General features: G+C 37.8%; 4 protein-coding genes across 4 annotated transcripts; 3 read left to right on the top strand and 1 right to left on the bottom strand.

Annotated features, from left to right (window-relative positions):
* Positions 1 to 8,704: 8,704 nt before the first annotated feature.
* On the top strand, positions 8,705 to 8,863 carry BDZ99DRAFT_389819 (uncharacterized protein; the record flags this gene model as incomplete). The annotated part of the gene is made up of 1 exon (XM_033715658.1): positions 8,705 to 8,863. A coding segment is annotated over one exon (159 nt), but the record flags the coding sequence as incomplete, so codon positions are not given.
* A 2,702-nt stretch (positions 8,864 to 11,565) lies between these two features.
* BDZ99DRAFT_464030 (uncharacterized protein) lies at positions 11,566 to 12,447 on the top strand. Its single transcript, XM_033720212.1, has one exon. The coding sequence runs from the start codon at positions 11,823 to 11,825 to the stop codon at positions 12,300 to 12,302; it is 480 nt and encodes a 159-aa protein (XP_033576217.1). The 5' UTR covers positions 11,566 to 11,822; the 3' UTR covers positions 12,303 to 12,447.
* A 1,381-nt stretch (positions 12,448 to 13,828) lies between these two features.
* Positions 13,829 to 15,033, top strand: BDZ99DRAFT_499512 (uncharacterized protein; the record flags this gene model as incomplete). The annotated part of the gene is made up of 2 exons (XM_033723661.1): positions 13,829 to 14,303; positions 14,375 to 15,033. The coding sequence occupies 2 exons, from the start codon at positions 13,829 to 13,831 to the stop codon at positions 15,031 to 15,033; spliced, it is 1,134 nt and encodes a 377-aa protein (XP_033576216.1).
* Positions 15,034 to 15,151: 118 nt separating this feature from the next.
* On the bottom strand, positions 15,152 to 17,271 carry BDZ99DRAFT_499511 (cytochrome P450; the record flags this gene model as incomplete). The annotated part of the gene is made up of 6 exons (XM_033723660.1): positions 15,152 to 15,646; positions 15,703 to 15,869; positions 15,928 to 16,179; positions 16,237 to 16,786; positions 16,843 to 17,156; positions 17,224 to 17,271. The coding sequence occupies 6 exons, from the start codon at positions 17,269 to 17,271 to the stop codon at positions 15,490 to 15,492; spliced, it is 1,488 nt and encodes a 495-aa protein (XP_033576215.1). The 3' UTR covers positions 15,152 to 15,489.
* Between the last annotated feature and the right edge of the window lie 531 nt (positions 17,272 to 17,802).

Raw genomic sequence — 17,802 nt, 5'->3', positions numbered from 1 at the left:
TCTGGCCGAATAAACTACTAATAGTAATCTATTTTTTCCGGTTATATATAGAGCACTGGATTTAGCCGATTTATAAGCGCTTAGTATAGAGAATTATATAGTTTATATATATATAAAATACTATAGATAGACTTAAACGTTTAAGTATAATTAAGTAGGTTATATTTATTTAATTTAGCCTTTTAGAGCTGCTTCTTAAGGAGAATAAGCGCCTGCAGCATTACCTTTTAATATAGGTTACGGAATTCGGGTTTTTTAATATTATACAGAGTATAGGTGTAATATTTAGCTATTTTATTTTTAAACTTAGACCTAAAGTTAAGGATAAAGTTCTATATATTAAGGAGAACATCGAATAAATAGCTAGTTAATACTTAAAGAAAGCCTTTAAGTAGGCTATATAAGCCCTTATTTCGTAATATAACTCTATAAGAAATCGAATTAGTATTATATATTTCTGCTACTTCCTTATTTCTTAGTTATTTTTTAAGCTATACTTTTATCCTTTTTAGCGCTGCCTATTTAGCACGTATATAAACCCTATATAAAGTTTAGGTATTAAATTTAAACGTTTTAGTATTAAAAAAAATTACTTATATAGTACTAAAGTGCCGCACCTTACAGGTGTAGTAAGTAGCCTAATTCTATTTATATAGCTACTACTTATTCTCTATATATATTACTAGGTTAGGGCGCTTTTTATAGTTATTAAGTAGCTTTTTCTAAGCCTTATTAAATTAAGCTATAACTTCTAGCTTTATTATAGCGGTCTAATAGGTAAGAAACTGCCCTCTTTTCTCCTATTCCTTTTTCTAAATAGCTTTCTTTTCTTTATCTAATATAGGCGCAGGTAGCGCGCTGCCTGCGGCGTATATAGGTTCCTTTTTATATACCTTAGCTAGTTTAGTAATAATATTCTTTTTAATATGCTATATATAGAAGAGGTGCGCGACTATAGGCTATTATTAATATAGTATATTCCTTAGAGCTTATTTTTTATCCGTTAAAAAAACGCGTAGAATAAAAAAATAGCGCTTAAAGAGCTTAAAGAGCTGCAGTACTGCCTAGTTATAGTTCGCCTCCTTTTCTTTTAGTAGAAAATAATAGGTAATTTCGAAGTTATTACTAGTATATATAATACCGGTAATATATAAAAAGGGTATACTAAATCTATTAGTTTTATAGGTGCAATCTAATAGAATAACGTTGTAATTAGCCTATAGAATCTCGATAGAATTTGGATAGGTAAAGAAAAAGTATTTAATTCGGTTCTACTTATTTTTTATAAAGTTATATACGTACTTTCTATTATAGCTATTAGATACCGGGAATATAGAGGTTGCTAACGTATAAAAAAGCGCCTAAATAGGCGTAAGGCCGCTAAGAAGCTTATTCCTATACTAGGTGCGCTTATTAGTAATATTATGCGCTATAATAGTAACCCTTTTCTTTAACAGCTTTATATATATTTTATTAGGCTTTGTTCCGCTTAATATATCTATTCGAATAAGGGTATTTATAAATACTAAGCGCTTCCTATTATAGGCGGCTGCTATAGGTTTAAGCATAGTATTATAATTATTATAAGCTTCCTCCACCGTTTTCTATAGCTAAATATATAAGCTATTAACTCTAGAAAGCTGCTAAGTAAGCGTACTACTTATTTTATAGTCTACTTTATTAGTAAACGTACTATATATATATATATAAAACTTTCTAGTGCCTCTAAAGTAGTATTAGTACTATATTTTCCTTATTTCCTTCGTCTTTCTATCTAGTTTTAAACAGAACTTAATAAGCCTGTAGCCCTGCGCCTTTATATACTTTCTAAGCACTTTCTTAGCTTTATTTAGTATATAGTAGAACTATAGCAGTAGTAGTTTAAGGGCTATAGTAAATATATTAAAAAAGTTAAGGATTAGAATATAATACTTTATAGCTACGCCGTATTTAGAGAAAGTATTTAGAATTAGTAAAAAATATAAGCAAGCGAATTAGAGGCCCCGGAGCACTCCTCCGGACTAATTAGAAAATTAGACGTAAAAAGGGTGTATATAGAGTAGAAAAGGGGTATATACTAAGTAAATATAGGGTGTATATTTAGCAGCGCCCTAGAATAATTAGGCTAATAATACCTTACTGCTAAATTTCTAGTAATACACGCTAACTTCCTATATCTTTGCCTGCTATATAATACTCTGCTATTTTTAGTAATAATATCCTTACTTTTATAAATTCTTCTACCTATACTTCTTTTTATAATAGGTCTATATATTTTATAAACTGCGCACTATAGCTCTATATAGCTAGTCGTTTTTATAGGTTCCTAAATATTTTAATCCGTTATACTAAATAGGTAAATATAGTATAGGTTTAGCGGTAGGTACTAGGAAAACAACCTACCTATTATTCTAGGCCTAATTTTCTATATCTACTACAGCCTTTTTTATAGATTTTCGTGTTGCTAATATTAATTCCTAGTAGTGCTTAGTTAAATATATTTATAACTGCGTTTTAGTAATACTATAGCTATAAACTTAGCAAACTATAATATAGTACTGCGGGATATACTCGAAAATTCGGGTAAATTATTCTATAGTATTTAATACGATTACTATAATAATTACTATAACGGATTTACAGTTTAATATAATAATAGGATAATAGAATATTAGATAATAGATAATTAATAAACGTGTTAATCGCCGTGTTAATAGCGGCCGGACGTGCTTTTAACTACTTTTACCGCTACTTAGACCCTTTCTAACGCCTTCTACTTTTAGCTACCTAGATTATTATACCTATTACTTAACTATATATTTAGGGGATTTATCTATAACCTTATATACCTAAGTATAACTAGTAGTATAGTAGGTTCTAATTTCCGGGTACCTAGGGCTTATAAATAGCTTATAACAACTATATTTATTATAAACTTTAGGTACTTAACTACTCTTCTATATTTGCGCCTTAACTATAATCGCTGCGTATAGCTATAAATATTATTATAACCCTAACTACCCTAACGCAACGATAATAATATAATCTAACGGTTATATTATTAATCCGAATAGTGTATTTAATACGCAATAGTTAATAACTTGCTCGCAGCGTTGGAACTAGCAAATTCGGTTAGGGTTTACTATAGTATAATTTAATTTTCGTTTCTAAATTATATTATTACAGCGTATAGTTTAGTTTTAAATTATAATATAGTATATACTATAATATATTTTACCTATAGGTTAATAGTAATACACGCTGTAATCCAACGCCTGCGCTATTTTTTTTACTTTTCCAACTATACTGCTATATACTACTACCTTCCCGGTTTAAATCCTCTAAATTTTCCTTTAAATTATTCCTAAAACCGCTTTTTTTTTCTTCTATTTTCCTTTTCTATCTACTCGAACTATATAATACGCTATATTTACTTATACTATTTTCGCCCTAAATATTTTTACTTACTTTTTCTAGAAATATATTCTTTAATATAATTCCCCTTTTTCTATTAGCGGCAATATTGCGGTTAATAATACTATCTATATCTCGGCCGCTACTAGCTTACCTAACTACTATATCTGCTTCCGGAATATATATTAACAGTTTAAAATAATATAATATTTATTAATAATAATCCGATTTAGCTACTATATTACCTTTAATCGATTTAAAAACGTTATAAATCTCTTACTAACAGCGGATTCCGGTATTACTAATATAACGGCTGCTATATTTAAAAGGTGCCGTTCTTCCTATTTTTTATATAAAATACCTAGCTTTTTATATCGCCGCTTTATATCCCTTTATAATATAATTAATAGCACTATAACTACTATTATTCTACTCTGCTCTACCTATACTAGCAATATAAATAATAAGCTTTTTCCTATACTAGTTAGTATTACTGCTACTACTAGGCTTTTACCTGCTATAATTATCGCGATTACGTTTTTCTATACGCCTTAGAACACCGCCTCTATACCTATTATCCGCTTTAACTATACTGCTATATTTATCTTTTTTAACCGCGCCTATTAATCTATTTAACCTTTATTTACTTTACTTTTAAACGGCGCCTGCTTCCGCTTTTTCGATATAAACTTATTATTAACAGCCGACTAATATCCTAAAAACTAATACTAATCTATATTTAATACCCGGAACTACTACCTTTTATTAGCTACTACTTCTACCTATTCTATAATTACTTATATATATACTAACCTAGTAACGTGTAATATATACCCGGCCTGCTTATCTATAATTACTACTGCTATATTTTTCTTATTCTACTTTTTATTATTATTATTATCCTCTGCCCTAAATACTATTAAACCGCGTATAAACCTTTTACTAATACTAATAGCAGTTTTATAATACGACTAGATAGTTAACTCCTACTTTAACCTAACTCTACTCTTGCGCTTTAACACCTATTATAACTGTTCTAATATCTACTTACGCCTGCTTAGGTCGGCCGGCTATAAATATAATAATATTGCCTTTTTCTCCTATACTATCGCCTCTAATCGCTGCTAGAATAGTAATACTAACTATAAATACTATACTAATAACTTCCCTACCTTGCACAGTATATATTAATAGATAATCTTAATATTACTACTAACTGCGTAACTTTTATAGTATTGCGTTATAAATACTACTATACTATCCTTAATAAATATATTATAATACCCGCCTTTTACTATATTACTATACTAAACGCTTAAAACCTTAGGTTTTTATACTAGCTACCCCCCTAATATATATATTAATATAATTAACTTCTTTTAGAATTCGATTACGCATAATATATACTGCTTAACTCCTCGTCGATTAATACCTAAGCAGTATTCTAGCTTTAAAAACCTTTTTTAGGTTATAGAATCGCGTCCGATATAATTAAATAACTATATTTCTCTATTAACGGGCAACCGCGTTTAATAGTCCTTTAAAAAATTCTATTCCGGTTGCTTATTTATTAGATTATCCCGTAATTTACTCTATAGAATTATAGGCACTTAATTAGTTATTTTATTCCGTTTACTAGGTAGCAGGATTTTAGTATATATATATACTAAAATCCCGCTATTAAAAAATAATAGCTTTTCTAATAATAACTGTTAGCTCTTTATAACTAACCTATATACTATACTGCGGAACTAGGCTATATTAAAATATAACCCCTTATATAATAACTTATTATAGCCTATTTATTTAATATAGCCTCTTAATATACTATTATAATAGATTTTTAACCTATATATCCGCAAATCTAATATCTACTATATTAGCCTATAGCTTTCTTAAACTATAAACTTATCTATTATCTCTTAAATAAACTATAAATATTCTTTCTACTGCTGCTAGAACGGCGTGCTGCTATTATTGCTTTTATATATACTATTACTATTAAACTTGCTATTTTAAAACGGCTTTAATAACTCTAACGCTTACTAAACTACTATAAAATAGGTAACCTTAATAACGGCTAATAAAATAGGCGGATACGACTTAGGGCCCTTCTAGCCGTTTTTTTTAACACCTAATACCGCTAATATATATACTAACAGGCTATTATACTTTTTATAGGTAATAGATTAGTTTAGTAACTTAATATAAAACTATAAACACGCCTTTTAGATACCTATTAACCCTTCTAGCTTACTACTAGCGTTTTTAGGCCTGCTATTTCCTATTCCCTACTTTTTATCGCTATCTATTTTATTAATTTCTATTTTATTCTTTTCTTTTTCTATTTTATCCTTTTCCTTTTTTTCCGTCTTATTCTTTTCCTCCACCTCTCGCTCGGCCTGCTTAATTAACGCCTTCTACGCCTTTTACTGCCGCCGCGTAAACCGGTACTTAGGGCTCTTCTACTTATACTTGCGCTATATATAGGTAAAAAATATTAATATCTACTTTTATAGCTAAGTATATTTGCTAATCGACTTCTTATCTATATATAGCTATAACGGCTAGTACCGTGTTTAGTACTTTTCTATTTAAATCGCCTCTAACTATATAAATACGCCGACTTAATTAATAACTAATACCTAGCTAAACTATGCTAACCTGTCTATAGCCTTCTAAATTGCGGTTTTAATAGGTTCCTCCTCCTATTTTAGGTCTGCGTTTAGCTCTTTAATATATACTAATAAATCCGGCCTTTCTATACCTACTAAATATAGTAACTACTATATTCGCTTTAACTATAGGTTTACCTTATTTTTTTTACCGGCCTAGATAGTTATTTAAGCTTGCTTTTTTATATTTACCTACGCCTCTACTATTTTTTTTCCTAACTGCGCCTATATAATCTTACTATTAATAGGAATAGGTTCTAGCCTAGCTTCCTAGCCTTGCCTAAGTTATCGCACTTTAAAATACTGTAATCCGTAGCTTTATATAAAAAACTGCTAGTAATAAACGTATTTAAATACCTTTTTAATACGTGCCTGCACCCTTTTTTCTCCTAATTAACTTAGCTGTCCTTGCTTTTTTCCTGCTAACTACCTATAGATCTTTTGCTAATACTTTTTTATTACTTTAATACTCTGCGATATATAACAGCAACGGCCTAGTTCTAGTTAATATAATAATCTATCCGAATATAATAGCAACTAGCTAACTAGCGCTATAATACTATCTAGTATTTTAAACTTACTTAGATACTAGATAACTCCGGGCTATTTACGTACACCTTTTCTAATTAAATTAGCCTTTTTATACGGTACCTTATAGATCTTTTATAAATAGCCTTTAATCTAGTCTAGCTATACGCTATACCTGTACTCCTTATAAATAGCTAATTAGAATTCGGCTAAATATTTAAAATACCTGCTTTTAGTACTAGATTTAGCTATTTTAAATACTTAGTCTGCCTTTAGAATTAACTTTTACTTAATATTTAATAGGCGGCGATAAGTGCTACTTATAAGTTGCTAGGTGCAATTTCCACCCCTTTTTCGCCTTACTGCTATAGTTACTACAGTTACTAATTACCCTAACTACCTGCTAAACTATTATAACTATAGCCTAACTTATAATATAACTATACCTGCGCGGGATTTATATATAACTGTATAGGATCTGCGCTAATATATACGTCCGGGCTTAAAGTTCTCGTCCCTAACTAAAAATTAGGCCTATAGCTACCTTATTTACTGCTATACCTTTTTTACCTGCACCTAATACGCTATTATTAGATATTAACTACGCCTGCCTTTTATAGGTATTAGTTTAGTACTACTGCTAATATTTATATAGTATATATAGCTATAGCTAGTAGTATTCTACTGTGCGCTTAGTTATAGTTATAGCAGTTCTATAAATACTATAACTTCTACCTAACTCTAACTAACTATATAGGTTAACCTAATATAAATCGGCTGGGGGGTGTAACTAAATACGCTAAATAATATACTAAAATTTAGTATAATTCCGGCTATAGGATATAAATAGAACCTGCCTTTAAAAATAAATAAAATAAGCCCTATACCTAAATCTACGCCCTAGTCTAGTATTTTCTATTCTTAATAAATAAATAGAATAAAGGCTAGTTCTATTTACCGCTATAGAATAGAATATTTATATTACTTATAATATATTCTACTACTAAGCCGGCTAAACTACTAAGCCGGCTACTTTTCCTTAGTATAACTAATACTATATTTACATAGCAATGTATTAATAACGCAGTAATTATCTATTTTAGTAAGAAGGCAGTATTAATCTCGCGCTTTAAGCCTTTACCTTTAGTTAATTTAGGACTATATAACGCGCTATAGCAGCCTTTAATATATAATATTAGCGGCTTTCTAATCGGCTCTACGGAATTATATTTCGACCTTAATTATAACTAAACTGCCTAAAGCTTACTGCAACTAAAAAGTATACGATTATATAATATATTTTTAACCTAGACTTATAAAAATTTGCGCCCTAGTTATATAAAGTAGTAGATATAGCAGATAAAGTACTAGCTGCGTGTAGTAGAATACTAGTAGGTAAGAACTAGACTTAATAGTTTATATCTTATATAAAGGAGCTTAAAATAGCTTTTAATCGGGTAAAGAACTGCTAGAAAATACTTTAGGAAGACCTAAAGGTTATTAATATATAGTTTATTCTTATGCAAGAAACTATAGCTAAGTATAGTATCTACCTAGATAATATCTATAACTTTAATAAGACTAGCTTTTAAATAGGTATAATTAGTATAATAAAGGTTATTACAGGTTTAGAAAAACGTATAAAGCCTAATTTTATTTAACTAGGCAACTAAAAGTAGGTTATAGTTATCTAGAGTATCTGCGCTGCCGGATATATAACCCTACTATTTATTATCTATAAAGGACGCGTTTATATCTCTATATAGTATAAAAAAGTAGAAATACTATATAATTAGAAGCTTTCTATCTCTAAGAACGGCTGGACTAATAATAAGCTTAGTTTTAAGTAGTTAAAGCACTTTAACACGTATATAAAGGCGCGTTAGGTAAAGTTATATAGGTTGCTAATTTTAGACGGCTATAAAAGCTATTTTAACTAAGATTTTAAGGATTATTACGTTAAATAACAAATTTTTACCCTCTATATACCTGCGTATTTATCGTATATACTTTAGCTACTTAATATAGTATACTTCTCGCTATTAAAGCTAAAGTACTTTTAACGTATATAAAACTTAGCACGCTAACGCGTCTACTATATTAATAAAAAAGGCTTTCTACCAGCCTTTAAAAACGCGTTTTTTAATATATTTACGTATAAAAACTGTAAAAAGGCCTTTAAGGCCTCTAGATTAGTTCCTATTAATACGCAGGTAGTTTTTAATCGCCTTAATATACGGTTATAGACCCTACTACTAGCACCCCTACTAAAAACACTATAGTAATTAAAAACCCTAAGTAATATATACGAATTTAGATTATAGTTAAGGCTAGTAAGTAATTCCTTTATATAGTTACTAATAACCGCCTAAAAAGGCTTCTTAAAGCTTATTAAAGGAGCCGAAAAAATACTATATAAAAATATACTTATTAAAGCCCGGGTTAAAGAGCTTAAAAAGTAACTAGTAGAAATAACTAAGCGTAAAAGTTATAAAAGAAAGCGAATCTAGACTAGCAGTATAATAGAGTATAGTATAGCAGCGTTATATATAGCTGCTAAAGTATCTAGAATATCTAATCCACGGAAAAAAGTAGGTAGTAGAAATAGTATAAATAGGGCTTTACTAGCTTAACAGCGCTATAAAAACTATAGAAAGGCTAGGTATAATATACGTATATATAAAAAGGATTAAAAAGCTTTTTCTAAATCTAATCTAAGTATATTATATATAAGTTCTATAGCTAGTTACGAATAAATTAACTGCGCGTATATAGTGTTAGTTATACTAAGGAAAAGTAGCCGGCTTAGTAGTTTAGCCGGCTTAGTAGTAAAATACGTTAATAGCTATATATATTTAATAACTAAAAGGTTAGCCTAATAATATAGAATATTTAGCTAAAGCGCCTTATATATTCTAATAGTAAAGCCTTTTAAAAAGGAAAATATTAGTTAAATAGAAGTATTATTAGAAACGCTTTATTTTATCTATATTTACTTTTTAAATTAAAAAACTTCTATTTATTTTTTATTATTACTAAGCGCTTTATTTATAACGTAATCTATAAGTTAGTAGCCTGTATAAGCTAGTAGCCTACCTAACTTAACACGCGACGCGTCGTTTAATAACCACCCTAATAGCAGCACTATAATAATAAAAAGCTATTTTTTAAGAAGGCAAAGTTATTCTAGGCGTTTAAGCCTATAAGACCGGCTAAATTATATTCTTCTAAGGCGTTGAAAAACTATATAATATGCCTAGAAAAACGGTTATACGTCGCGCCCGTGGTATTCCTTTATAACGCGGTGCTATCTCTAAAAATCGCCGTTTTACACCTGTATAAGAAAAGGTTCTTATATAGAAGATTTTGTTAATAGACTAGTATAGTATACCGCCCTGTATTACTACTATACGGTAAATAGCTAGTATTCTAGCTAGCTAACGCGTTATATAGAATACCCTTTTTACTATTAGCTAGAACTAGGTGCGAAATTTTATTAGCTACTATAATAACCTAAAATCTAAATTTAATCGCAAATACGACTATTAGCGTGCTAAATACGAAGATTCTATACTTATCCGGGCCTAGTTTAAACGCGTGCAAAATATTAAGATATAATATAGAATTCTTAATAAAGATACCTAGAATTTTAATAAAACCGGCTGCTAAATAGGTGTTATTACAACTGCCCGGGTTATTACTAGAATAGACTGTGCCGGCCGGCCTAGGACTATACAGCCGGGTAATTAAGAATAGGTTATAATTATCGAATATATTAATATAATAGGGGTTAAAATTCCACCCCTAGTTATTTTTAAAGTAATAATATACTAAGCCGCTTAGTATAAGGTTATTCTAAAGGAATAGTTAATTAGTATTAGTAAAAATAGCTGGATAATAAATAAAATTAGCCTTACCTAGCTAAAACTATTCTATAAGTATATAAAAAATCGCATAGTTAGCATGTATTAGATGCTTATATTAGACGGCTATAATAGCTATATAAACCCCAAATTCGACTAATTCTACCTAGATTATAATATTATTATTATCTATATACCTGCATATTTATCGCATCTGCTGCAGCCCCTAAATATTAGCTATTTCTCCGTGCTAAAGCGGTTCTATAAACGCCTAGTTAAACAGATTATAGGCTATAGTATTAACTATATTAATAAATATAAATTCCTACCTATATATAGGCAGGCTAGGTAGAAGGCACTATATATAGGTAATATACAGGCGGGATTTACAGCTACTAGCCTAGTTCTATACAACCCCGATTATATGCTATTATTACTGCATGCCGGATATTATACGCCGCTACCCCCCTTTCTATAGCTATAATTAAATAGATCCTGGACAGCCGAAACACTCTATAATATCGCCGAGCTATAAAAGCAGATAGCCCTGCTAAAGCGCTATCGCCAGCGGCGTATATATAGCCTATAAAGTCCAGTAGAACAGGCCCTTAGCCAAATTATTAAGGCGTGCGAAACAGTAATATTAAACGCCGTGCTGCTTATAAGCGAAAATAAGAAGCTGCGTATAGAGAATTAGCGCCAGAAACAAAAGAAGGTAAGGAAGCGCACGTATATAGCTAGAAAGGGTATTCTATTAGGTAAAGAAGCAGCCGATCGTGCACAACCTGTACAGGAAGGGGCAGCAGAGGAGGCAGCAGAGCCACCGGCCGAGCGGCCACAGCGAGCAAAACCTAGGTGCAGCATGTGCGAATCAACAGAACACAATGCACGTACGTGCCCTAGGCGGCAGGCAGCTAGCTAGTATATAGCTGCATTAAATATATTTGTTCGTGGTGGAGTAATTCGGAATATTTGGCCTCGGTAGCGTGGTTGGGTAGGCCACTAGCTTATGCGGGCTACTAACTTGTGGATTACGTTACTAAAACCCGAAAAAAAGGCGAACTATTTTATAGTAATACTTTAACTATAGTATATATATATCCGGATTTAAACCTTTAGTTTATTTAGTATATATATTTAATTTTCGTGTATATATAGTTCTTATCACGGATCGTGTATTTTGTAGCACGGCAAATTCTTAGCGGCTTGGCGGCAGCTCGCGAATGTTTTGGCGCTCGTTGCTGGGTTATATCCCCCACACCTTTATTATACCACACTGCTCTAAGGCACGTTTTCCCCGTCACCAGCTTCAGGCTATTCACCGTATCTAACGAGTACATAGATGTCGGATCGTCAGATCGCGGGGCCGAGTCGGCGCGCCAAGGGCAAGCGTCCGGCGGTTTACGAGGAGGAGGATGGTTCGTGTACTCTGCACCCGCGTTTCGACATGGCTGACTGTGGCGTAGTGGCGATGCCCGACGTGAATGTCGTGGCGATGAACGAGGACTTTGCCAGCCGGCTTAGTCGGATGGACATGGAGGAGATCCGGGCAGAGGCCCTGGAGGCGTCGCGACGAGCAGGGGAGCTTGTGTGGGCGGCGGCCGACTACACACTCGCTCGGCGCACCGAGGAGAATGTGGAGCTTGGGCATCGGCTTGCCAGAGGCGAGATCTCCGAGGAGGAGATGGAGCGGCTAAGGCTGCCGGAGTCGCGTGTTGAGCGGGATGCTGCGGCTCAGGGCTGGACTCCAATAAGGCCTGATGGGCAGAGAATGGTGAGCGGCGTTCTCCGTATACGGCTTCGGGCCTTGCTAATGTTTTGATGTAGCCCCGTCACGTGGCAGGTCATGGGGCGCAGCCTGGGCAGGTTATTGAGGACTGGGACGACCCCCAGTATACCATCTCTGGGTCGAAGAGATGGACTGATAAGGATGAAGAGGAGGAGCGAAGGCAGCGAGAGGGTGGATTGTAAGCAACGTGTTGTCTGTGGCTGTGGCCAAAAAGCTAATGGATCTGTAGTTGTAACTCCGGGTTTGACCCGCGGAGTTTGATGGGTGCCCTGGTGCATCCGGATGATGATGAACCACCGACGAGTGCCTCCCGGCCAGCCGCCGCACCATCCAAGCCCGCGGTGGCTGCGCCGACTTGTCCTGCGGTAGTACTGGCGGGTGCGTGGGCGCGGGGTGCGCCGAAGGCGGTGGTACCAGCTCCGGTGCCAATTGGAGCTCCATCGGGAGCTTCATTGGGAGCGCCGACTGGGCCGGCGATGCAAGGTGGAGGATCGCGGCAGCCGGGTCGTCTAGACCCTGCGAAGGAATACCCACGTCGGCCGTATGGGAATGGCAGGGGTGCCATGTCGTTCGACAAGCAGTGGAGGCGGGCTAGAAAGTCCCTGTACAAGCCTCATGGGGAAGCAAACTGGGATGTTTGCTATGACGAATTTTTTCGGGAGGGCGGCTGCAAAGTACACTTGTGTACTTTGAAGCATGCTCTCTCGGCGGAGCAGGTGAGTTCGATTGAGGATGCTGACTTCGCCGCTAGGTATAGGCGGCGACTACAAGCATCTCGGCCGAATGTCCTAGGGGCACATCCTGCTGGAGTGTCCAAGTCAGTCCGGGGAGGGGGTAGAGGTCGGGGGAGTGAGAGAGGCCGGGGCAGTGAGAGAGGCCGGGGCAGTGGGCGAGGAGCCTACAATCCTCCTCAGCGATGGGTAGGGCCTGCCAATGCCCGGAGGGAGGTTAGGCATCCGCAGAACCTCAATCCGCAGTGGCGGGCGGCCACCCTAAATACCGATCTGCTCCTGGGGAATGTGGAGAAGCGGGAGATCCCGGAGGACCAGCGGAACCCGGGGTACCACGTACAGCGGTTCACGCAGAGAGGCAGTGGAAAGGGGAGGGTAGAGGAGGTCTACCACGACGACGATCGAGACTACTCTGGGGGAGTGAACCTCGACCAGTAGGGGTCTCTTTGCCAGGGCTTTATACTTTGGATTTGCCAAAACTTATGTTTTGGACACGCCAGAACTTTATGTTTGGAATTATTACTACAAAAAAGCGTGTATTAGAAGTATAATTAAGAACGGGTATATACCTATTATTGCCGTCAAAACCTCCACTATATTAGAGGCGTGCCAGCGAACTTATCCTAGAAATATATCGCGATATCCCACGTCTAGTTAGATAGGAGAGGCAATATGCAGGAAAACTTGATACCTCTTTATCAGTTAAGTACAATCGCCAATCGAGTCATGCACGTCTTTTAAGACATGGGAGAAGGCCAGCTAATCGCGTTCTAGATGGATACTTTGTGTGTTTCAGTGGGTCGTAAATATGCCCGCAAAAAGGCTATCATGTCAATGCGCCGAGTGTACCGAGATGCGTTGGCTACTCTTGTCCTGGACCGGAGCTTGGATAGGCCAAGCAATTCTTTCCTAGAATACTCAGTGCGCCTTCTCTTGAGTTCGTGGCTACGAGGCTATGGACTTTGCAGGAGGGCGTTCTCGCGCAGCGTCTCTTCGTCCATATCGGACTTGGAAAGCCTGGACATTGCAGGTCTTCTTGCCGCGGGTCCTATCGCTAGCGTTGGAAACTCAACGGCGCTATACTACGAGACTAAGCCGAGCCTGTCTCTTATCTGGTCTCACGTAAAACAGCACATGCTAGATATATCGAGGCCAGACAGTGCCTTAACTGTCAATGGCCACACGGGCGAGGATAGGGCCAATCTCCAAAACACCGAGGGACGTGCACAAACCTTCCTGAATTTGTGGCAAGCAGTCTCCTGGAAAACGATTAGTAGATTAGCGGATGAAACTCTCTGTATAGGTGCGCTCCTTGACCTAGACGTTGAACGTCTTGTTGCCCTGGCCGCAACAGAGACAATGTCTCCCCTAAAGACCATGCTATTTCAAAGTTCCGTCTCTTACTGCAACAACTTAAATACCTGCCGAAACATCTTGTGTTCCAGAACGTCACACGTATGGGGAAACCAGGTCTCCGGTGGGCCCTAGAGAGTCTTATGGGTGGTAATCGAATATGGAGCAGCGAGGTCTCCGGTCCAGCTGACATCGGTCGACTATTTAAAGATGGGTTTGTCTTCACATCACCGGGCTTTCTGTTTCCCATAAAACGGGATCTCAGGCCCCTTACAACCTATGGATATTACTTCATACTAGGGGGCCAGGAGAGGCACAAGGATGAACTTTCGAAGACGTTTACATTTTATGTCGAGCCGATGCCCGACCCCAACGTCTGCTGGTGGGCTGAAGAAGGAAAACGTCGACTAAGAATTCAAATCGACGAGAATAAAAAACCGCTGGCAATAATTGCGTTGGGTCCAATCTCTAGGCTTACAGGGGACATGAGAACCAAGCCCGATTTCAAAAACTTCATGCCGGTTGCACTCGTGCTCGTTGAAAGCAGCAGCAGGGATGGTATCTTGGGGAGATATTTCTGCAATGGACGCTTACGATACTGCGAGGACACGGAGCAGGGGCTGGGCTCCAGTGTTGATGTGACAGAAGTCCCGGAACATAAGCAATGGTGTATCAGCTAGATTTCCTACCCTAGATTGAGTTCTCGTTCTATACATCTCGCACGCATTCGTCTACTAGATGAGTCTCATCAGCCAATCAACTCACTCAAGCACGTTATTTGCGCAACTTGAACTTTAGCTTCGTGACACTACTACCTTGTGATTTTGCCATATGAGTTTCCTACTAATAAGCTAGAACCCACCAATATAAATATCACCACAATACTATCGTTTTTAAAACAGGTACACGTGTCTCACAGGATATCATGGCAGGATCGATTCCATACAATCGCGCCCACATCTTTCGGCACGGCTCACACTGCCGCACATCCCACCAAATTGCCACTAGACGCCATTTAGCAATGCAGGAGGATAACAGGCCGTTTCAAGCCGACTGCCAGAAATCTCGTTGCAACTGAAAGGTGCTGTCGATGCTGCCGTTACTACCTTAGTGATATTCGTAGTCACTATGGACCCCTAAGCCCTCGTAGTCAACTTGACATGCAACTCCGCCTTCTCCCATAAAATGAAAATCTTGTTCCGATCCATCCAGTCCCGATCTTCTGGCAAAAGCTCGAGGTCAAAGTTCCAAAGCAACTTCGCCATTAGAAGGCGCATCTCTGCCCACGCCAGACTATACAACATGTTAGCACCAATTAAAATTCAGTAAGTTAATGGAGAAGATCTTACTTTTTCCCAAGACAGTTCCTAGGCCCATATGAAAATGCCTGCGACGCTTTCTTATGATCCCTATCATACTTTGGATCGCCCAACCACTGCTCGGGGATAAAGGAATCCGGATCCCGCCACATGCGCTTCGAATGATGGGCTGCCCACGCTGTAACACCTACCTCCGTCTGTACGGAAGCCAAGTCAGCAAACTCATATCAAAGTAAGCTTGTCATGAATACTTACACCTTCAGGAACGAAGCGGCCACATACGACTTCTCCAGCTTTCGGCGCAATTCGAGGCAATGCTGTTGGTGCTGGTGGGAACATACGTAGGCCTTCTTCGATGCAAGCGTTCAGATATTTCAACTGGCCGACGGATACGATGGACATGTTTTCGCTTGATTTGAAGGCGGTTCGGATCTCATTCTTCAGGTTTTCGTAGACTTCAGGACGTTGGAGCACAAAGTAGGTCATTCCTGTAAGAACTGTAGCCGTCTAATCACGATTCACGTGAGCATAGTGTTTTCGAAACATGGAAAAAGATGAACCTACTGTCTCACTTCCCGCCAGCACCAAGATCAATGTACTCTCGTTCAGCTCATCGGGTGACATGCCCTTCTCCCCCTTCTCTCTCAGAATATACGACATAAAATCTTTCCGATCCGTCTGCATCCTCACTCGCTCTTGCGCTTTATCCGCGCTCCATTTCGCATGATTAGTCCTCACATCCTTCAGGCTCTGCGGAATCAACATCTCTAGCAACTTCTCAATGACCGGGAAAATGCGGGTCAAACGCATGAACTCCATCATCTTGATGTAGTCAAACGTAACAGCAATCCAGGGGTGCAGTTTCCCGGACTCAATGCAGCCAAAGGGATGCGCAAACGCGAGATCGCCGATCAGATCGAAAGTCGTGAAGTTGAACCACATGGAGATGGGAACGATGCCTTTCGCGGGGCCGGTGACTTGCTTTTGGAGACCGCCGATGAAGCTGGTGACGTACTGAAGGAGGAAAGGCTCTTGTTCTGCGAGGGCTTTTTCGGAGAAGGCGTGGGATTGGAGTTTGCGGAGGCGGCGGTGGTCCATTTCGTTAGCCATGATGCTATATGAAGTCAGCGATCAACGAGCATCCTGAACGAGTATGTTGAGCGGCATTACATATTTGGCGCTCCTGATGGAGTAGGACCATAGAATGAGTAGTCCTTCTCGAAGGTCTTGGTGTGCTTTCCCTTGATATGTCCATAGATGTCCTCCCAAGCTTGGTCGCTATCGTAAGACAGGTAGTTCGGCGAGACGCGAACTACTTCGCCGTATTTGTCATGGAGCTCTTTGATGGCATATGGAAGTCTCCCTTTGAGAGCCTGGATGGCGGATGGGACGAAGCATGAAGCCCATAGTTTCGGGCCAGGGTAGGATCGCAAGGGGTGGAAGAAGACGTTGTAAATGCAGTAGGTGACGGTATAGAGAATGGCCTGGGGTACATATCAAGAATGAATATCAGCCGTCAAAGAACTCTCCATGGTGGACGTGGGGTCCTACCGCGCCAATGCTCAACGCGAGAATGTTCGCGTATTGCGCCCAATGCATAGTGACGCTGCGTATCTACAGCTAATATGTGCAGAGATGAATAGATGAGGACAAAAAATGAATTCAACAAAATTCGCTCGCGGTCAAAGAATTTACAGCTATTGAGATCGAGTGCGGACTAGTCGCGGAGGTGCGTTTGCGGGGGTGGACAGTAATGCCGGACAGTCAGCCATATAGCCAATGGAAATGTTCGTCAGTCATAGAGAGTAAGAGGGATAACCTTCGAAGTGGAGTCACCATTAGGACTTCTCGGGATCCAGAGAATCAGGCTGCATCCCGACTGGACGAAGGTCGCGGGCTATATTCACTGGCGTGAGACGGCTGCACGTGAGTAAAGCATGTAAATTCCGCATGTGGGGCCATGTTTCCATCGGCCAATAGAAATCAATCCCAGTTCCGGTCGTGAAAATCTTAAGGAGACCATCGCCCACCTTTGACAAGTTCAACACCAGAGTTCAAGCATTTTTGAAAAGTCTCAGCAGCATGTCAGGGTTCTTGTGATTGTCTCAGCGTCACGGCCATGTTACGAGG

The sequence above is a fragment of the Mytilinidion resinicola genome (genome assembly GCF_010093595.1).
Source record: "Mytilinidion resinicola strain CBS 304.34 unplaced genomic scaffold BDZ99scaffold_11, whole genome shotgun sequence".
NCBI lineage: Eukaryota > Fungi > Ascomycota > Dothideomycetes > Mytilinidiales > Mytilinidiaceae > Mytilinidion > Mytilinidion resinicola.
This window is presented reverse-complemented; position numbering and strand designations above follow the sequence as displayed.